We start from the raw sequence: 20,928 nt of genomic DNA on the forward strand, positions 1-20,928 counted from the left end.
CCAAAGGGGTACTCTTGGTCACTGCTGGTGGGCTTGTCCCAAGGTTTTCTCGTTCTGGTTGGAGGTGTTTGGCCTGATGGGTGACAGGCAATCCTATTAATCCGAATCCAGGTCTGGCAGTGCTAAACGTGGGTATAGAGGAGTTCTCTTGGGAATCCAGGGGTTTATTAGTTCACATTCTAGTAGCTGCCAGATACTGCATAAGTTTGCACTGGAAATCCCCAAAGACGCCTACATTAGTTGAATTATATAACCGAATTAATCTCCAATGCCAATATCAGTTCTGTCTGGCTCACTCCATCCGCGCCAAAAACAAAATACTTCAGATTTGGGACACGTGGCTAAACTCTGTATATGCATCCCCTGTCAGGCATCTGTTTCCAGGGCAAACTGTTGATAATTAAAAATGGGTCAAATAGGGTCAAAGAGAGTGTTACGCAGGGAGTTCACCCATACCACATGTCAATATTCAAGGTGTTTAAATCTCTGTTGTTGTTACTGCTCGGGCTACCCCGAAACGCCATCCAATTCCTTCCCTCCCCCCTCCCCCTCCCTGGTTGCCTCCTTGCAACCATCCATGGTTCTCCCCCTCTCCCCCACCTCTCTCTCCCCTCCCTTTTCTTATCTTCCTTTCTTACTCTCTGGTTCTGGTTGTTTGGAACCCTCGTTTTGAGGATTAAAGAGTAAATTGGTAGGTTGACTCTATACGTTTTGGGTATTGATTAACCTAAAAAAAAAAAAGTTGCAACTTGCATCAGACATGATTGTTGGTGGTGTGACAGGAAATGTGAATCATATCAAAGGTGATACTACCACATGTTACAGCGTTGTTCTCTTTGTGTATTATTGCCAATGATACCTGAATTTCTCCTTTTTGTAATGTAACTTCCTACAATAAAAATTGATTGGATTAAAAAAAAGTGTACAACTGGGGCACAAGTGCTGCCACTGAAGGGGTGTCTGTGTGGCCCAATTTTTGGAAAAAAAGGAGACTCCGCTTGGAATCACCTTGCGGTGTTTTACATGATTTTAGAGGGGCATGCCATGCCTATGTGGCGCCCTGGACTAGCCGGGTCGTCACAGGTAACACACAAACACCCCCACCCCCATTAGACAGTAACATTAGCCAAACACAAAATCCTTGCTGCCTCCCTCCAGGGTCTGATGTCCACACCAGTTGGGGCGGAGCCAAGCGGTTGGCCCCAGCCACCGAGGAGTTCACAGGCCTGGAGGTGGGAAAAGAAACAGTTAGAAGTTGGAGGTTGAAGTGAGAGGAGTAAAGTGGAGAGTGTCTGGGTTTGTGGCCCAGGCACTGACAACAAGGTTGGCAGACGGTGGTGGCCGTCTGCAGGAGTGGTGAAGCAACGCGGAACCGTAGGACCGGGGTCGGGCGTTGGCCCGCCGGTACCGACCGGGGAGCAAAGTGAAGCCAGCACACACAGGCAGGCCCATCGGACCCCGGCTAGGCTTGGAGTCGCCGTCAACAGTCAAATCCGAGTGTGACAGGAACCCCAGGGGTTTCCTAACAGCCACAGACCCGTTAGAAGGCAAACGCCCACACCGTGAGGGTATACAGCTACCGGCTAAGGCTAGAGACCCAAGGGCCAGCGCCTGCGGGCAAACGGGCTTCTCCTGCATCCATACACCGGGGAGAGGACTACCATTCGGGATCCATCGTAGTCAAACAAGTACACAAAGGTGCAGGGAAAGATAGCCGCCATCACCTGTCCGGGGAGAGACACTGCAGCCAGCTGCGGGACCCGTCCATCCAGCCGTTTGGTTTACCGAGGACTTTGTGCATCTCTTACTGAAGAGATTTCACTTACACCCCGGAAGTGGCCGCACCCGAGACCGTCCCGGCTCCAGCAGTCCGCCCGGCCGTGGAGGAACCGGCCGCTGCAGGCCCAAAGGCCCAACCGGTGAGGCCAGCTGTCCCTGAATCCCCTACCTCGGCTGAGGCTGCGCCGGGCCGCCACTGCAAAGCAGCAGTCCAGGCCACGTCACCCCAGGACCCCCACGAGAGAGTACCGGTAGTGGCCGGTGTGGGCGCGGTCCAGCGGGGCCCAACCCGGGCGCAGGGGTCTACCAGCGCCCCTTATTGGGACAGGGAACCAAACCAATTGGGCCGAGAGATTGCCGCCAGGGAGCAGCAGAGGGCCGAAGTGATGGCGCGAGTGATAAAGAAGAAGGATGCACTCCGCCATGCTACCTTTCGGGTGCGGGGCCCGGTGTACGAAGGCCAAGTCCGGCAGTTTAACATGCGGAGGGGGTTCAGTTTCATCCACGAGCCGGGCCTGGAGGCCGAAGTGTTTGTGGCCCGCCGCGATGTAAACTCACACCTTCCCACGGGCCACCCAGGTCGCGATCTATTGCCGGGTGACCTGGTAACTTACACCCGCCACTGCGGGGAGAGGGGCTGGTTTGCCTTGGATGTTAAGCAAAGGAAGAGCCGCGGTATGCAGATGCGGCCCCAGCCCCTTCCTCCACCAAGCCGTCCGGATGTTGAGCTGGAAGAGGTCCTGGATGAGTACGACCTCAAGTAGTGGCAGCGTTCCTCTGTTGCAAGCAAGTTGTCCCCGTTGGGACCCTCAGCAGCTGAATGAATGACATTAATCAACTGAGTTTTTTATCTGATTATCTGTGTGATTATTCCGGCCGTTGCCGGCAAGTTGTCCCCGGAGGGACTCTATGTGTTTTACCACCCACATGAGAAACTGCTCATGAACATGGCCGAGAACTGGCAGGCCACCCATGAACTGGTGGGCTTGTAAATAGTTTTGTGGGATGGAAACCGTTGCCGCCTCCAGAGAGGCAGATTGGAGGGCCCGGTGGCCATCCTCCGGGGGCCAGGGGTCCCCCTGGACGCGGGGTCCCCTGAAGTGACAGCCAGGTGCGAGTTACCGTACCCGTTCTCGCTCGGGCAGCCTGAACCTGGACTGGGGTCAAGGGGTGCTGCCCACTTCTTAGGGGCAGCATCAGGGCTAGGTTGCTTGGTTGGGAGAGCGGAAGACATCCGTCCATCCGTCATTATTAAACATGTTTTTATATGTGCAACGTTCAAGTGACCTGACAAAAATGCTTATGTTTAAATGTTTACTGTTACATGTTATTTATATTTTACAGTTTTGAAAAATACAACTGGTGATGGACGGGCAGCCCGCGGACGGTCTGCATTTCACCAAGGGGGAATGTGGCGCCCTGGACTAGCCAGGTCGTCATAGGTAACACACAAACACCACCACCCCCATTAGACAGTAACATTAGCCAAACACAAAATCCTTGTTGCCTCCCTTCAGGGTCTGATGTCCACACCAGGTGGGGCGGAGCCAAGCGGTTGGCTCCAGCCACCGAGGAGTTCACAGGCCTGGAGGCGGGAAAAGAAGCAGTTAGAAGTTGGAGGTTGAAGTGAGAGAAGTAAAGTGGAGAGTGTCTGGGTTTGTGGCCCAGGCACTGACAACAAGGTTGGCAGACAGTGGTGGCCGTCTGCAGGAGTGGTGAAGCAACGCGGAACCGTAGGACCGGGGTCGGACGTTGGCCCGTCGGTACCGACCGGGGAGCAAAGTGAAGCCAGCACACACAGGCAAGGCCATCGGACCCCGGCTAGGCTTGGAGTCGCTGTCAACAGTCAAATCCGAGTGTGACAGGAACCCCAGGGGTTTCCTAACAGCCAAAGTCCCGTTAGAAGGCAACCGCCCACACCGTGAGGGTATACAGCTACCGCCTAAGGCTAGAGACCCAAGGGCCAGCGCCTGCGGGCAAACGGGCTTCTCCTGCATCCATACACCGGGGAGAGGACTACCATTGGGGATCCATCGTAGTCAAACAAGTACACAAAGGTGCAGGGAAAGATAGCCGCCATCACCTGTCCGGGGAGAGACACTGCAGCCAGCTGCGGGACCCGTCCATCCAGCCATTTGGTTTACCGAGGACTTTGTGCATCTCTTACTGAGCGAGTACACCCGTGCCATTTGGCACTGCGCCGCGCTGTCCCTGCAACCCTACACCTCACCAACCCTGCCTCCCCGTCACACCACCGGGCCCCGGGACCACCGACCCCTACCCACGGAGGGGGAAAACAACATCCCAGCTGCTCCTCACCATCGCTCCTGGGATCCCCGTCACCAGCAGCCGTGGTGCCCATCTTCACCACAACCCGTGGGTGGCGTCATGGACTAAATCCCCCAAACCAACCACCCTTTTCACTCACGGGCGAGGAGCGCCGCTCAAGCCCCCGGATCCGGCCCACCGCTCGAGCCACCGAGCAGCAGCCGCAGCAGCGGCGGACCCGAGCGTTAGTGAGCGCAACAGCGGTGTACCTCCCCGCCCGCGTCTTCTTGGCGTCACGAACAGAATTGGACCCATCTACTTACCAGTAGAAGTTCCCCTTGTGATCTCCGCCGGCGGCGTCCGGCCGAAAAATTTGAAGCGCCGCCATCTTTGGCGCGAAAATCTCCCGCTCGAGCGTCTTCCCTGAGCAGGGAAGGCGCGAAAGCAAAGCCCCGCCCCCAACAAGCGGAAGTGCTGAAGAGAACCAAGGGGGGGCGGGTGTGTGTCTGCCTAATGTAGCTGAGGCCAGAAAAAGCGGGGACGCCAGGACTCTGCAAACATTTGGTTCCTGGAACATTGCTGCGCATGATGTCCCGTCCGTCCGGCACCGTTGGAACCCCAGAGCCCACGCCAGGAACAGTAGCGTGGGTGGAAGCCCGGACCGCACATATATGCTGCCGCCTTCAAACCCAGGTCTGGTTCTTGATGGAGCGCTGGGTGGCCGAGATGGAGGAAGTGGCGGCGGCTGTGCGGAGACGCGAGGTGGAGGCAGTGTTGGAGGAGCGGGTAAGCGACCCACGCCCCTGTGTCTGAGAAGGACTGGCTGCTGTGGCTGAGGGGCCTGTCCTGCGCCCGCTCACCCTCCTGCCTCCCCCACCATCCGTACCGGTTGCTGTTGCCCCTCCGCTCGGTCCGCTACCCCCAACACCGGTAGCGGAATCCAACCCGTCCGCCCTAGAGGACCGGCCTGGGGGCGTTGTTCGAGAACGGCCTGTATCCCTCATGCTGCCATGGAAGACCCCGCGGGAAGTAGCCGTCCGAGATGAGAGGCCGTCGGCCCCGGAAGTGGCCGCACCCGAGACCGTCCCGGCTCCGGCAGTCCGCCCGGCCGTGGAGGAACTGGCCGCTGCAGGCCCAAAGGCCCAACCGGTGAGGCCAGTTGTCCCTGAATCCCCCGCCTCGGCTGAGGCTGCGCTGGGCCGCCACTGCAAAGCAGCAGTCCAGGCCACATCACCGCAGGACCCCCACGAGAGAGTACCGGTAGTGGCCGGTGTGGGCGCGGTCCAGCGGGGCCCGACCCGGGCGCAGGGGTCTACCAACGCCCCTTATTGGGACAGGGAACCAAACCAGTTGGGCCGATAGATTGCCGCCAGGGAGCAGCAGAGGGCCGAAGTGATGGCGCGAGTGATAAAGGAGAAGGATGCACTCCGCCATGCTACCTTTCGGGTGCGGGGCCCGGTGTACGAAGGCCAAGTCCGGCAGTGTAACACGCGGAGGGGGTTCGGTTTCATCCACGAGCCGGGCCTGGAGGCTGAAGTGTTTGTGGCCGGCCGCGATGTAAACTCACACCTTCCCATGGGCCACCCAGGTCGCGATCTATTGCCGGGCGACCTGGTAACTTACACCCGCCACTGCGGGGAGAGGGGCTGGTTCGCCTTGGATGTTAAGCAAAGGAAGAACCGCGGTGTGCAGATGCGGCCTCAGCCCCCTCCTCCACCAAGCCGTCCGGATGTTGAGCTGGAAGAGGTCCTGGATGAGTACGACCTCAAGTAGTGGCAGCGTTCCTCCGTTGCAAGCAAGTTGTCCCCGTTGGGACCCTCAGCAGCTGAATGAATGACATTAATCAACTGAGTTTTTCATCTGATTATCTGTGTGATTATTCCGGCCGTTGCCGGCAAGTTGTCCCCGGAGGGACTCTATGTGTTTTACCACCCACATGAGAAACTGCTCATGAACATGGCTGAGAACTGGCAGGCCACCCATGAACTGGTGGGCTTGTAAATAGTTTTGTGGGATGGAAACCGTTGCCGCCTCCGGAGAGGCAGATTGGAGGGCCCGGTGGACGTGGGGTCCCCTGAAGTGACAGCCGGGTGCGAGTTACCGTACCCGTTCTCGCTCGGGCAGCCTGAACCTGGACTGGGGTCAAGGGGTTCTGCCCACTTCTTAGGGGCAGCATCAGGGCTAGGTTGCTTTGGTGGGAGAGCGGAAGACATCCGTCCGTCCGTCATTATTAAAAATGTTTTTATATGTGCAACGTTCAAGTGACCTGACAAAAATGCTTATGTTTAAATGTTTACTGTTACATGTTATTTATATTTTACAGTTTTGAAAAATAAAACCGGTGGTGGTGGACGGGCAGCCCGCGGACGGTCTGCATTTCACCAAGGGGGAATGTGGCGCCCTGGACTAGCCAGGTCATCATAGGTAACACACAAACACCACCACCCCCATTAGACAGTAACATTAGCCAAACACAAAATCCTTGTTGCCTCCCTTCAGGGTCTGATGTCCACACCAGGTGGGGCGGAGCCAAGCGGTTGGCCCCACCCACCGAGGAGTTCACAGGCCTGGAGGCGGGAAAAGAAACAGTTAGAAGTTGGAGGTTGAAGTGAGAGGAGTAAAGTGGAGAGTGTCTGGGTTTGTGGCCCAGGCACTGACAACAAGGTTGGCAGACGGTGGTGGCCGTCTGCAGGAGTGGTGAAGCAACGCGGAACCGTAGGACCGGGGTTGAGTGTTGGCTCGCCGGTACCGACCGGGGAGTGGAGTTAAGCCAGCACACACAGGCAGGGCCATCGGACCCCGGCTAGGCTTGGAGTCAACAGTCAAATCCGAGTGTGACAGGAACCCCAGGGGTTTCCTAACAGCCAAAGACTCGTTAGAAGGCAACCGCCCACACCGTGAGCGTATACAGCTACCGCCTAAGGCTAGAGATCCAAGGGCCAGCGCTTGCGGGCAAACGGGCTCTTCCGGCATCCATACACCGGGGAGCGGACTACCGTTGGGGATCCATCGTAGTCAAACAAGTACACAAAGGTGCAGGGAAAGACAGTCGCCATCATCTGTCCGGGGAGAGACACTGCAGCCAGCTGCGGGACCCGTCCATCCAGCCTGTTTGGTTTACCGAGGACTTTGTGCATATCTTACTGTGTGAGTACACCCGTGCCATCCGGCACCGCGCCGCGCTGTCCCTGCAACCATGCACCTCATCAACCCTGCCTCCCCGTCACACCACCGGGCCCCGGGACCACCGACCCCTACCCACGGAGGGGGAAAACAACATCCCAGCTGCTCCCCACCATCGCTCCCGGGATCCCCGTCACCAGCAGCGGTGGTGCCCATCTTCACCACAACCCGTGGGTGGCGTCACAGACTAAATCCCCCAAACCAACCACCCTTTTCACTCACGGGCGAGGAGCGCCGCTTGAGCCCCTGGATCCGGCCCACTGCTCGAGCCACCGAGCAGCAGCCGCAGAAGCGCCGGACCCGAGCGTTAGCGAGCGCGGCAGCGGCGTACCTCCCCGCCCGTGACACCTATATCTGTGTCTCGTAGTCTTTTTCCTTGTAACTAAGGACCAGGGGGCATTCACTGCGAGTGGAAGAAAAGCGATTCCGACAGCTAAATAGGAAAGGGTTCTTTCCAGTTAGAGCAGTCAGACTGTGGAATGCCCTACCACAAGAGGTAGTAATGGCAGATACTATAACAGCTTTAAAAAAAGGGCTGGATGATTTCCTCAGTACACACAACATTGTTGGTTATAAATGACTTTGTGACCAAATGTAGAACTGGTGGAGGAAGGTTGAACTAGATGGACCTAGGTCTTTTTTCAACCTTAGTAACTATGTAACTATGTTTTCGCATGAGAATTTGTTCTTGTCACTTTCCCAAGTGTTTGTGTTGTGTTGTGAGTTGTTTGTCACCTTTTGGACACCTTTGAGGGTGTTTTCTAGGTGTTTTTATGTGTTTGTGATTGCCTCCCATTGTTTCCTATGGGGTTCGATTGGTTCGCCGAACCAGTTCGCCGAACCGAACTCGAACGCGACCTCCGTTCGGCGGACCAAGCTCGAGCCGAACCGCAACCGATTCGCTCATCTCTAGTGAAAATTAACATTTTGGGGGAATTTAATTTTGCTTGGTCTCATCTGGAGGGATTAGAAACAGTGGAGAAATGCAGTCCTTGTTGAGATTAATCAGACTAAAGGCCACTTTACACAAAACGATTTATCTGACGATCTCATTAGCGATGTGACAAGCCCAGATCGTAGTTACGAATTGCCGAGATCCCACATAGGTCGTAGATTAGCGGTCACATGTAACGATCTCACAAGCGACGCAAAATCGTTCAACAATATATTATGCCTAAAGCGGTCGTGTGGATGTTGTTCGTCGTTTGCAGGGTGTCAAACGTACCAATATGTCTGCTGTGTTCCAAACGATGAGCAATATTTTGAAAGTGAACGACGTGTCAACGTTGAACGATTTTCAACCTATTTGCGATCGTTCGGAGACGCACGTAGGTGTCACACGCAATGATGTCGCGAACGATGATGGAAGTGCATCACAGAATCCGTGACCCCGACGACATATCGTCAGATAAATCGTAGCGTGTAACGCTGCCTAAAGTCTCTGTCTGGATGTTCTGTGGAGAGGCGTGTGCGCCTATCAGTGATGATTGTCCCAGCAGAACTGAAAACACACGTTGACATCCCACTAGCAGCCGAGCAGGCCAGAATCTCCAAGGCGTATAAGGAGAGGTTGTCTAACTGTTCAGCTTTGTTACCCAATAATTAAAGGGAACTGAAGTGTCAGAAAGGACACAGGTATGGTCACTTAAGAACCCCTTGACCTTGTTGTGCAACCTCTCCCTCCTTGGCACTGTTACATGCACAGATAGCCTTTGCTGATGTACTGGTTTATTGAAAATGGCCCAGTTTGCACCCATTTTCCCATCACCTCTGTTGGACCTGGTGTTCGTGTCTCTCCCCATTAATCCTTGGTGTTGAAAAGAGTCAATAACTCTGTCGCCAGTGTTGTCTGAGGGTGATGTTTTAAGCAAGTGATCTACAATGACTCTCTTGAAGGCTTCCATTGTGCAACCTTTTGGTGACTCCAAAAGGAGAGAAGGAAATTTCTCCTTGTACCATGGGTCCAGAAAGGTGGCCAGTCAGTATAGTTTGTTGGTTAAAATGTGTATCACATGAGGGTCTTATCACAGACACTTAAGGCCGCTTTACACGCTACGACATTTCTAAAGGCGATGTCGTTGGGGGTCACGGAATTTGTGACGCACATCTGGCCGCAATAGCGATGTTGTTGCGTGCGACACCTATGAGCGATTTTGAATCGTCGCATAAACATTAAAAATCGCTAATCGGTGACATGCCCCCCTATTCTCAATCATTGTTGCTACTGCAGGTACGATGTTGTTCGTTGTTCCTGCGGCAGCACACATCGCTATATGTCACACCGCAGGAACGAGGAACCTCACCTTACCTGTGGCCGCCAGCAATGAGGAAGGGAGGAGGTGGGAGGGATGTTACGTCCTGCTCATCTCCGCCCCTCCTTTTCTATTGGGCGGCGGTTCAGTGACGTTGCTGTGACGCTGAACGAACTGCCCCCTTAGAAAGGAGGTGGTTCACCGGTCACAGCGACGTCGCAGAGCAGGTATGTGCGTGTGACGCTGCCGTAGCGATAATGTTTGCTACGGCAGCGATCACCACATATTGGCCGTACGACGGGGGAGGGTGCTATCGCGTTCGACAGCGCCAGCAAATGCTAGCGATGTTGCAGCGTGTAAAGTGGCCCTTACACATGAACTGTGCCATGTGGGCCAAGCTGCAAACAGGCAAAGGTTCTGTGTCCTCACCAGGAGGAACAATATCCATCCTCTCCTCACGTTGACTCGCCTCCTTTTCCTCCACCTCCTCCTCTCCAGCCCATCCATGCTGGACAGACATGAAGCTGAGGTTGAGAGTCCCCTGTGTAGCATTGGGAGTCCCCTTGGTAGCACAGAAAAACAAGTCCTCTCTCTCCTCATCCTTCTTATCATTACCCAATGTTGAATATTGGCTGGGCTGGGTAGTATCACCCATTGAGAAATCTGGCTCCATTGCCACATGCTGGGCACTCAAAGCTTTCTTTTGAGATTATGCAGTGATTGTCTCAACAATTAAGCTGATAATAGCCTGATCACCGTTCACGAGCTTGGTGCAATAATCAAAGTTCTCAAGAACCTCACAAATGTCAGCGATCCACACCCACTCAACAGTTGTTATGTGTGGTGGCTGACTCTCAGTCTGACAGGCATGTTGAAGCTGGTATTCAGCTACTGCCCTCTGTTGCTTACTAATCCTCCCCAACATATGATATGTAGAGCTCCACCGCGTGGGCAGGTCACACATAAGTCAGTGACTTGGCAAGCGCTTTTCTAGCGCTATAAAACCAGTAAAAGTCGCAGAGGAATGGTGGAAATGGGCGCTAATACGGTGCACCTTCTCAAGTGAATATGAGCTTACAAGTTGCATGTACACAAACTCATACTCTGGCTCACTTTTTTTTTTTTAACCTTCTCAAGTAGATACGGCAGGTCAGGGTATGCTTTCAGAAATTTCTGAACAACTAGGTTCAGCACATGAGCCATGCATGCCATGTGTACCAGCTTGCCGAACTTTAAAGCCGCCACCAGGTTACACCCATTATCACAGATAACATGATCGCATTAGAGGTGCAGTGGGGAGAGCCCTGATCTGTCTGTTCTTTTTTACCTTGCCACAGCTCTGCTGCAATGTGTGGATTCTGACCTAAACAGATCAGCTTCACCAGAGTGTGTTGCCACTTTGCCGATGTGCTTCTGAACAGCTCCCTGCCTGGCAGTGATGGGGAGGGTAATTCAGCAGAGGATGAAGAGCAGGAGGAGCGGAGATAGGAAGTGGCATATGATGAGGTGGAAACCCAGATAGAAGTTGGGCCCGCTATTCTTGGCGTGGGTAGGATGTGTGATGTTCCAGTTTGGGACTTTGTCCCAGCCTGCACCAGGTTCACCCAGTGTGCCGTGACAGATATATATCATCCCTGTCCACAACAGCTTGTCCACGTGTCTGTTGTTAGGTGAACCTTCCTAGTAATGGTGTTGATGTGGCACTCCCATACATATCTACCCTCATCTCTGTCTATCACCCTACCCGTTCTCTACACTCCACAAACAACTTTCGACTAATATCTACACTAATTCAAATGTCCCACTCCCAGATCCAAAACTTCTCCCAAGCTGCACCAATCCTCTGGAATGCTGTGACCCAAGAAACCAGGATGACTCACAACTTACTCAGCTTCAGATGCTCCCTAAAAACACATAATTTTAGGGTGACCTATCACACTCCCTAATCAAATTAAATTCACATAGTTCCTCCACAACCTTTCACATAATAACTCTACATCAAACTACATCGCACCGAAAAGCATTGAAAGATTGGCTGACTGGTTCAGTCAGCCTTTATCAATCCCCCAGGCTGACCTGATGGCAACTGTGTCTCATTGTCATCAGCCTCCACCTCTAGAGACAGTAAATCAGGTTCCTCAAAGTGGCTTTCTTCTGTCCGTAGGTCCTCAAATACTTGCACATCAACTCACGCCACCTCCTCATGTCCCTCTTCAGTGCTGCACTGTGAGAGGCCAGAGCCATCCAAAGGATACGTACAAAACAGATCCTCAGAGTGGCCAAGCTTGAGGTCATATGTCTCCTGTGACTGATGATGGGGGGAGGAAGGAGGACCAGGTTGAGGATTGGATGGGCCAGTCTTTTGTGTATCACCAGTAGACTGTGTGGTCATGGAAGTTTGTTGCTGCTTGAGAAATGCGAAGAGGCCTTTTTGTCTGCTATCCAAGTCAGAATCTGCCCTCACTCTTCTGGCTTACACACACGTTTACATTCCAGACCGGAAAATTTGAGGAGGAGGTGGAGGAAGGTTATGCCCAATACTACAATGGACACATTGTAAACTGCTTTAGAATATGTGTTCCACTATCTGAGTCTCAATGAGGAAGGGACCACTCAAATGTATAAGTAAGAGCAGTCCCTCCCAAACGTATGTTACTGGACCACTTGAGGCCCCTCAGGTCCAAGATCAACTTACCAATGGGAATGTTCTAGCTGGCCTTGTAAAGTGCTGGGGAATAGCTAACTAGCAATTATGTGTGACAGATGGACCTACAAAATATGTAAGTCAGGGCCCTCCCAATTGTAAAAGTAAAAAAAAGCCAAGACACTATGTGTAAACAAACTCTAAAAGGGATTTTTTTTTTTCTCCAGTTTAATTAGCCTTATATACAAGTGATTATGCAGGAAAAACTGTTTCTTAACCTTTTTGGCCTATAAAATGCAATTTAGGTTTGGTTTGGTAGGTGTTCTTGTGCATCTGTAAAAGTGGCGTAATACTGAATATATCATTAATCCCAAAAAACATATGTGAGTCAGAAATGCATGCAGGTATACTCTCCAGGCTCTCCCCATTTAGTTTCATCACTTTCCCATCCATTTCAGCCTTTTCCTCAGACCCCCAGACCTGTTTGTTGGGTCCAGCAGAAACTTACTCGCATTTCCCATTGATTTGGATTGTACTTGCTATTCAGAACGAATACTCGAGTATTACAAAGTACTTGTTAGGAGTGTAGCGATTAAAAATATTATGGTACTTGCTCATCTCTACAGGAATAGTACACATTATTTGGAACCTAAATATTTTACTGTGCGCCCATCACTAACTGTAAATGAAAGATTGACACCCCTTCTGTGTTTTGGAGACACTCTTGGTTTTGGGGTACAAATACTGATGAAATGTTCATAAAAAAACGAATGTGTGAATCAGGCCTAAACGTGTACTAACTACCGTATTTTTCGGACCATAAGACGCACTTTTTTCCCCCAAATGTTGGGGGAAAGTGGGGGGTGCGTCTTATGGTCTGAATGCAAGGCATGGCTGCGGGGAATGAGGGTGCTGCGGTGGAGCGGGTCATCGGGGGCACGAGCAGGCAGCAGCAGCGCCTGCCGTAACCACGTGGGCCCGCTCATTACATATGCACGCCCATCCTCCCGCCCATCTCTCAGCGCTGACAGGTGGGCGGGGTGATGAGCGGGGACGCGCGTGAAGTAAACAGCCAGCCGTGATCACCCCTGGCAACTACAGCCAGGAGTGATCATGTGCGGCTGTATTTACTGCTCCCCGCGCATCATCATCAGCGCGGGGTGCAGTGAATCAGTGCACATTACTCACCGTTCCCCGCAGCACCGCGATGTCCTCCTGTTTGCTGGCCGCGCTGTGTAGAGACTAACGGGGCTCACAGCGATGACGTCATCGCTGTGCGCACGTGTTCACACAGCATCGCCGGCACAGACAGAAGGAGATCGCGGTGCAGCAGGGAGCGTGGCCAGCTCCACACAGCGCTGCCGGCATAGACGGAGGAGGAGCGACGCTGCGTGGAGCGAGGAAAGGTGAATATAAATGTTTATTTTTTTTATGTGTGTTCCGCAGGATGATGGGGCACATATGAGCAGGATGATGGGGCAAATATGAGCAGGATGATGGGGCAAATATGAGCAGGATGATGGGGCACATGTGAGCAGGATGATGGGGCACATGTGAGCAGGATGATGGGGCAAATATGAGCAGGATGATGGGGCAAATATGAGCAGGATGATGGGGCAAATATGAGCAGGATGATGGGGCACATATGAGCAGGATGATGGGGCAAATATGAGCAGGATGATGGGGCAAATATGAGCAGGATGATGGGGCAAATATGAGCAGGATGATGGGGCACATGTGAGCAGGATGATGGGGCACATGTGAGCAGGATGATGGGGCAAATATGAGCAGGATGATGGGGCAAATATGAGCAGGATGATGGGGCAAATATAGCAGGATGATGGGGGACATATAGCAGGATGATGGGGGACATATAGCAGGATGATGGGGGACATATAGCAGGATGATGGGGGACATATAGCAGGATGATGGGGGACCTATAGCAGGATGAGAGACCTATAGCAGGATGAGGCACATATAGCAGGATGAGGGACACACACACACACATACATACATACATACACACACATATATATATATATATATAATATATAAAAATAAATATAAGGATGGGGATTATATACAAGGCAGGAGAATCATTACCAGGATGGGGTACCTTACTAGAGAATTTGGGGACATTACCCCCATAATAGTGTGTCAGCAGCAGATCCTCGCCCCATAAGTGTGTCATGACCACATTTTTTGCTTAAAATTTTATTTTCCTATTTTCCTTCTCTAAAACCAGGGTGTGTCTTATGGTCCGGTGCGTCTTATAGTCCGAAAAAAATGGTATATAGAACTGATGAAACAAATGAACAAGGTAATCAAATATAACAAATGTTAAAAGGTAAGAAATGACGCCTTTAACTCACCTCTGTGGATTGATGTGCCACTTTAGAATGTGAGCACACCACTAAATTGACACTGCTTGAGGACAGCGTGTCAGCTGTGTTATCTCCATCAGCAGCTGAAAGGCCAGACAAAACTAATGCACTTGAAAATCCTTTCTTTCCAAATAGAAGGCTCAATGTAGAATTGGTAGATGATGTTTGGCTGGACTGATGGAGCCCTCTAGTGTGTTCATGAATGTTGATTGCCGCTGAAGTAGGAGAAACACCAGTGGGAGAATAATGGGAATGAGCAGAATTTGTTAAGCAATGATGGCTTGAAGATAGTCTCTTGACATCTTTATATTTATCTGTACAAGTATTATGGCATTTTTCCATATTTGGTCCAGTAAGGCTCGGCACAGCATCTATTTGGTTCAATGATGAATGTGTATAAGCTGATTGACTCCTATATTTTCTTTTTGCTGAAAAATACAGAAGATAAATAATTCAATGTTTCATTACTATTTTAGTAAGATAAGGTTAATGAAAACAATTCGAGCTATAGTCATGACCGAAAGTGTTGGCACCCTGAAATATTTCTCCAAAAATATGATTGCAATTACAGCTTTTGTCATACAAATGTTTACTTCCTTTGTGTGTATTGGATCACAAACAAAGGAAAAAAAAGAAAATTGGACATAATTTCACACAAAAAAAAGTTCAAAACCAGGCAGGGCAAAATTGTTGGCACCCTCAAATTAATATCTGGTTGCACTCCATTTGGAATAAATAACTGCAATCAATCGCTTACTATAACCATCATTAAGCCTCTTACAGCTCTCAACTGGCATTTTGAACCACTCTTCTTTTGCAAACTGCTCCAGGTCTCTCATATTTGAAGGGTGCCTTCTCCCAACAGCAATTTTAAGATCTCTCCACAGGTGTTCAATGGGATTTAGGGGTACTTTAGACGCTGCAACATCGCTAGCATTTGCTGGCGATGTCGTGCGCGATAGCACCCACCCCCGTCATCAGGGCTCTATTTTGCCTTCATGCTGCCCTAGGCACTTTAAGTGGTCGCGCCCCTTAGTGACAATGTAAAACTGAGTTTTCGCACACGACATCTGTTTAAGGCAGATCTACTCTGTAAAACACTTGAAAAAGTATCAATGAGAAACGAAGGGCACTAACCCCCCCCAATGGGGATCACCACAGGCACATCAAAACATAGCATGAGTATAAAATATTCCCACCACACCGTCCCCACTTCTATACTGTGACTGTCACACTGCCCCTAATAAACTACACTCTGCCCTCCCTTATAAATTATACCCACCACACCTTCCTCAATTATGAAATATGATCTGCACATTGTGCTCACATCATGCTGCCCCCTCCTCACAGTGTCCCATGCATGCTGCCCCCTCCTCACAGTGTCCCATGTATGCTGCCCCCTCCTCACAATGTCCCATGCATGCTGCCCCCTCCTCACAATGTCCCATGCATGCTGCCCCCTCCTCACAATGTCCCATGCATGCTGCCCCCTCCTCACAGTGTCCCATGCATGCTGCCCCCTCCTCACAGTGTCCCATGCATGCTGCCCCCTCCTCACAATGTCCCATGCATGCTGCCCCCTCCTCACAGTGTCCCATGCATGCTGCCCCCTCATCACAGTGTCCCATGCATGCTGCCCCCTCCTCACAGTGTCCCATGCATGCTGCCCCCTCCTCACAGTGTCCCATGCATGCTGCCCCCTCCTCACAATGTCCCATGCATGCTGCCCCCTCCTCACAGTGTCCCATGCATGCTGCCCCCTCCTCACAGTGTCCCATGCATGATGCCCCCTCCTCACAGTGTCCCATGCATGATGCCCCCTCCTCACAGTGTCCCATGCATGCTGCCCCCTCCTCACAGTGTCCCATGCATGCTGCCCCCTCCTTACAGTGTCCCATGCATGCTGCCCCCTCCTCACAGTGTCCCATGCGTGCTTCCCCCTCCTCACAATGTCCCATGCATGCTGCCCCCTCCTCACAGTGTCCCATGCATGCTGCCCCCTCCTCACAGTGTCCCATGCATGCTGCCCCCTCCTCAGTGTCCCATGCATGCTGCCCCCTCCTCACAGTGTCCCATGCATGCTGCCACCTCCTCACAGTGTCCCATGCATGCTGCCCCCTCCTCACAGTGTCCCATGCATGCTGCCCCCTCCTCACAGTGTCCCATGCATGCTGCCCCCTCCTCACAGTGTCCCATGAATGCTGCCCCCTCCTCACAGTGTCCCATGCATGCTGCCCCCTCCTCACAGTGTCCCATGCATGCTGCCCCCTCCTCACAATGTCCCATGCATGCTGCCCCCTCCTCACAATGTCCCATGCATGCTGCCCCCTCCTCACAGTGTCCCATGCATGCTGCCTCCTCCTGACAGTGTCCCATGCATGCTGCCCCCTCCTGACAGAGTCCCATGCATGCTGCCCCCTCCTGACAGTGTCCCATGCATGCTGCCCCCTCCTCACAATGTCCCATGCATGCTGCCCCCTCCTCACAGTGTCCCGTGCATGCTGCCCCTCTCCATGAGCTCCTAATGCTGCCTTCCTCTTTTCCATAATGACACCTCCATGCTGCCCCACTCATCATACTAAGACCACCACACTAGCGCTTATGCTGAGACACACACACACACTCACACACTACCCCACTCTTGATATTGACTCCCCTACATTGTTCCACTCCATACTGAGCCCACACATGCTGCCCCTTCTCCATAATGAGCTCCCAATGCTGCCCCCTCTTATTCTGACACTCCCCCCCATCGATATTGTCATTGCTCTATCCCTCAACCCTTGTCCTCTGTCTCTAGCATTGGCCCCTCTCTCCCATTCCCCCAGCAGCAGCCTCTCTCCCCCCGCCTCCAGCAGCAGCCTCTCCCCCAGCATCAGCCTCTCTCCCCCCAGCCTCCCCAAGCATCAGCCTCTCTCCCCCCAACCTCCCTCAGCATCAGCCTCCCTGCTCCCAGCTTACCCCAGCATCAGCCTGTCTCCTCCCAGCCTCCCCCAGCATGAGCCTCCTCCAGCATCAGCCTCTCTCCTCCCAGCCTCCCCCAGCATGAGCCTCCTCCAGCATCAGCCTCCCTCCTCCCAGCCTCCCCCAGCATCAGCCTCCCTCCTCCCAGCCTCCCCCAGCATCAGCCTCCCTCCTCCCAGCCTCCCCCAGTATCAGCCTCCCTCAGCATCAGCCTCCCTCAGCATCAGCCTCCCTCCTCCAAGCCTCACCCCCCCAGCTTCCCCCAGCATCAGCCTCCCTCCTCCCAGCCTCCCTCAGCATCAGCCTCCCTCCTCCAAGCCTCACCTTCCCCCTCCCAGCCTCACCCAGCATCAGCCTCTCTCCTCCCAGCCTTCCCCAGCATCAGCCTCCCCCAGCCTCAGCCTCCCTCCTCCCAGCCTCCCCCAGCCTCAGCCTCCCTCCTCCTAGCCTCCCCCAGCATCAGCCTCCCTCCTCCCAACCTCCCTCAGCATCAGCCTCCCTCCTCCCAACCTCCCCCAGCATCAGCCTCCCTCCTCCCAGCCTCCCCCAGCATCAGCCTCTTTCCTCCTAGCCTCCCCCAGCATCAGCCTCCCTCCTCCCAGCCTCCCCCAGCATCAGCCTCCCTCCTCCCTCAGCCTCCCTCCTCCAAGTCTCCCTCAGCATCAGCTTCCCTCCTCCAAGCCTCCCCCTCCCCCTCCCAGCCTCCCCCAGCATCAGCCTCCCTCAGCATCAGCCTCCCTCAGCATCAGCCTCCCCCTCCCAGCCTCCCCCAGCATCAGCCTCCTTCCTCCCAGCCTCCCCCAGCATCAGCCTCCCTCCTCCCAGCCTCCCCCGGCATCAGCCTCCCTCCTCCCAGCCTCCCCCAGCATCAGCCTCCCTCAGCATCAGCCTCCCTCAGCATCAGCCTCCCTCCTCCAAGCCTCACCCTCCCAGCTTCCCCGAGCATCAGCCTCCCTCAGCATCAGCCTCCCTCCTCCAAGCCTCACCTTTCCCCTCCCAGCCTCTCCCAGCATCAGCCTCTCTCCTCCCAGCCTCCCCCAGCATCAGCCTCCCCCAGCCTCAGCCTCCCTCCTCCCAGCCTCCCCCAGCCTCAGCCTCCCTCCTCCCAGCCTCCCCCAGCATCAGCCTCCCTCCTCCCAACCTCCCTCAGCATCAGCCTTCCTCCTCCCAACCTCCCCCAGCATCAGCCTCCCTCCTCCCAGCCTCCCCCAGCATCAGCCTCCCTCCTCCCAGCCTCCCCCAGCATCAGCCTCCCTCCTCCTAGCCTCCCCCAGCATCAGCCTCCCTTCTCCTAGCCTCCCCCAGCATCAGCCTCCCTCCTCCCTCAGCCTCCCTCCTCCAAGTCTCCCTAAGCATCAGCTTCCCTCCTCCAAGCCTCACCCTCCCCCTCCCAGCCTCCCCCAGAATCAGCCTCTCTCCTCCCAGCCTCCCCCAGCATCTGCCTCTCTCCTCCCAGCCTCAGCCTCTCAGCCTCTCTCTCTCCTCCCCAGCCTCCCCCAGCCTTAGCCTCTCTCTCCCCTCAGCCTCCCCCCCAGCCTCCCTCTCCCCCAGCCTCCCCCAGCATCAGCCTCTCTCCTCTCAGCCTCTCTCACCCCCCAGCCTCCCCCCCAGCTTCAGCCTCTCTCTCCCCCCAGCCTCAGCCTCTCTCTCCCCCCAGCCTCTCTCTCCCCCCAGCCTCCCCCCCAGCATCAGCCTCCCTCCCCCCAGCCTCCCCCAGCATCAGCCTCTCTCCTCCCAGCCTCCCTCAGCATCAGCCTCCCTCCTCCAAGCCTCACCCTCCCAGCTTCCCCCAGCATCAGCCTCCCTCAGCATCAGCCTCCCTCCTCCAAGCCTCACCTTCCCCCTCCCAGCCTCCCCCAGCATCAGCCTCTCTCCTCCCAGCCTCCCCAGCATCAGCCTCCCCCAGCCTCAGCCTCCCTCCTCCCAGCCTCCCCCAGCCTCAGCCTCCCTCCTCCCAGCCTCCCCCAGCATCAGCCTCCCTCCTCCCAACCTCCCTCAGCATCAGCCTCCCTCCTCCCAACCTCCCCCAGCATCAGCCTCCCTCCTCCCAGCCTCCCCCAGCATCAGCCTCCCTCCTCCCAGCCTCCCCCAGCATCAGCCTCCCTCCTCTTAGCCTCCCCCAGCATCAGCCTCCCTCCTCCTAGCCTCCCCCTGCATCAGCCTCCCTCCTCCCTCAGCCTCCCTCCTCCAAGTCTCCCTAAGCATCAGCTTCCCTCCTCCAAGCCTCCCCCTCCCAGCCTCCCCCAGCATCAGCCTCCCTCAGCATCAGCCTCCCTCAGCATCAGCCTCCCCCTCCCAGCCTCCCCCAGAATCAGCCTCTCTCCTCCCAGCCTCCCCCAGCATCTGCCTTTCTCCTCCCAGCCTCAGCCTCTCAGCCTCTCTCTCTCCTCCCCAGCCTCCCCCCAGCCTCAGCCTCTCTCTCCCCCCAGCCTCCCCCCCAGCCTCCCTCTCCCCCCAGCCTCCCCCAGCATCAGCCTCTCTCCTCTCAGCCTCTCTCTCCCCCAGCCTCCCCCCCAGCTTCAGCCTCTCTCTCCCCCCAGCCTCTCTCTCCCCCCAGCCTCCCCCCCAGCCTTAGCCTCTCCCTCCCCCCAGCCTCCCCCCCAGCCTCAGCCTCTCTCCCCCCAGCCTCAGCCTCTCTCTCCCCCCAGCCTCAGCGTCTCTTTCCCCCCAGCCTCCCTCTCCCCCAGCCTCAGCCTCTCTTCCCAGCCTCCCCCCAGCCTCAGCCTCTCTCTCTTCCCAGCCTCCCTCTCTTCCCAGCCTCCCCCAGCCTCAGCCTCTCTCCCCCCAGCCTCCCCTTGCATGATTATAGTGGACAAAAAGAGGCATCGCAACGATCATCAACTAACCTGTAAGGTGCCCATACATTCTAGGCTCTGCCTTACCTGCTCCGGTGCCCGCCGCCCTGCTCTGGCTGGCTCCTCTTCTGGCTGGCTCCAGCTTCAGACGCGTCCTCCTCCGCGGCGTGTGTCGTCTGCAGCATTGGACGCTGCAGCACGGGGCAGTGAGCTGAATGTCACGCCCGCGCGCCTCTGACCCCGGAAGTGCAGGCGATGGAACTTCCGGGGTTAATCAGCTCACTATGCCTGGCGCCCGCCATGTATTTAAATAGACAGAAGTGCGCCTCTCCTCGCTCTCACCCTTCCTCCCCCGAACACAACCCAGTGTAACGGAGGGAGGGACGGGGGGCGGGGATGTAAAAAAAAAAAAATTATATATATTTTTTTTTTTTGCTGCCAGAAAGTGCCGCCCCCCGCAACGTGCCGCCCTAGGCATGGGACCACGGGTGCCTAGTAGCAAATACGGCCCTGCCCGTTGTACAGCTGATATGTGGTGATCGCTGCCGTTGAGAACATTATCGCTATGGCAGCATCACACGCACATTCCTGCTCTGCGACGTCGCTCTGACCGGCGTACCACCTCCTCTCTAAGGGGGCGGTTCGTTCAGCGTCACAGC

At 54.7% G+C, this 20,928-nt stretch overlaps 1 protein-coding gene across 1 annotated transcript in view; it reads right to left on the bottom strand.

Annotated features, from left to right (window-relative positions):
- Positions 1-20,928, bottom strand: part of PCNX2 (pecanex 2) — a 1,407,555-nt gene that overhangs the window by 57,826 nt on the left and 1,328,801 nt on the right. Inside the window, exon 32 of the mRNA XM_075339694.1 lies at positions 14,499-14,938. Coding sequence (XP_075195809.1) covers positions 14,499-14,938 — 440 coding nt within the window. The remainder of the gene's footprint in view (positions 1-14,498; positions 14,939-20,928) is intronic.

The sequence above is a fragment of the Anomaloglossus baeobatrachus genome, chromosome 3 (genome assembly GCF_048569485.1).
Source record: "Anomaloglossus baeobatrachus isolate aAnoBae1 chromosome 3, aAnoBae1.hap1, whole genome shotgun sequence".
Lineage (NCBI taxonomy): Eukaryota > Metazoa > Chordata > Amphibia > Anura > Aromobatidae > Anomaloglossus > Anomaloglossus baeobatrachus.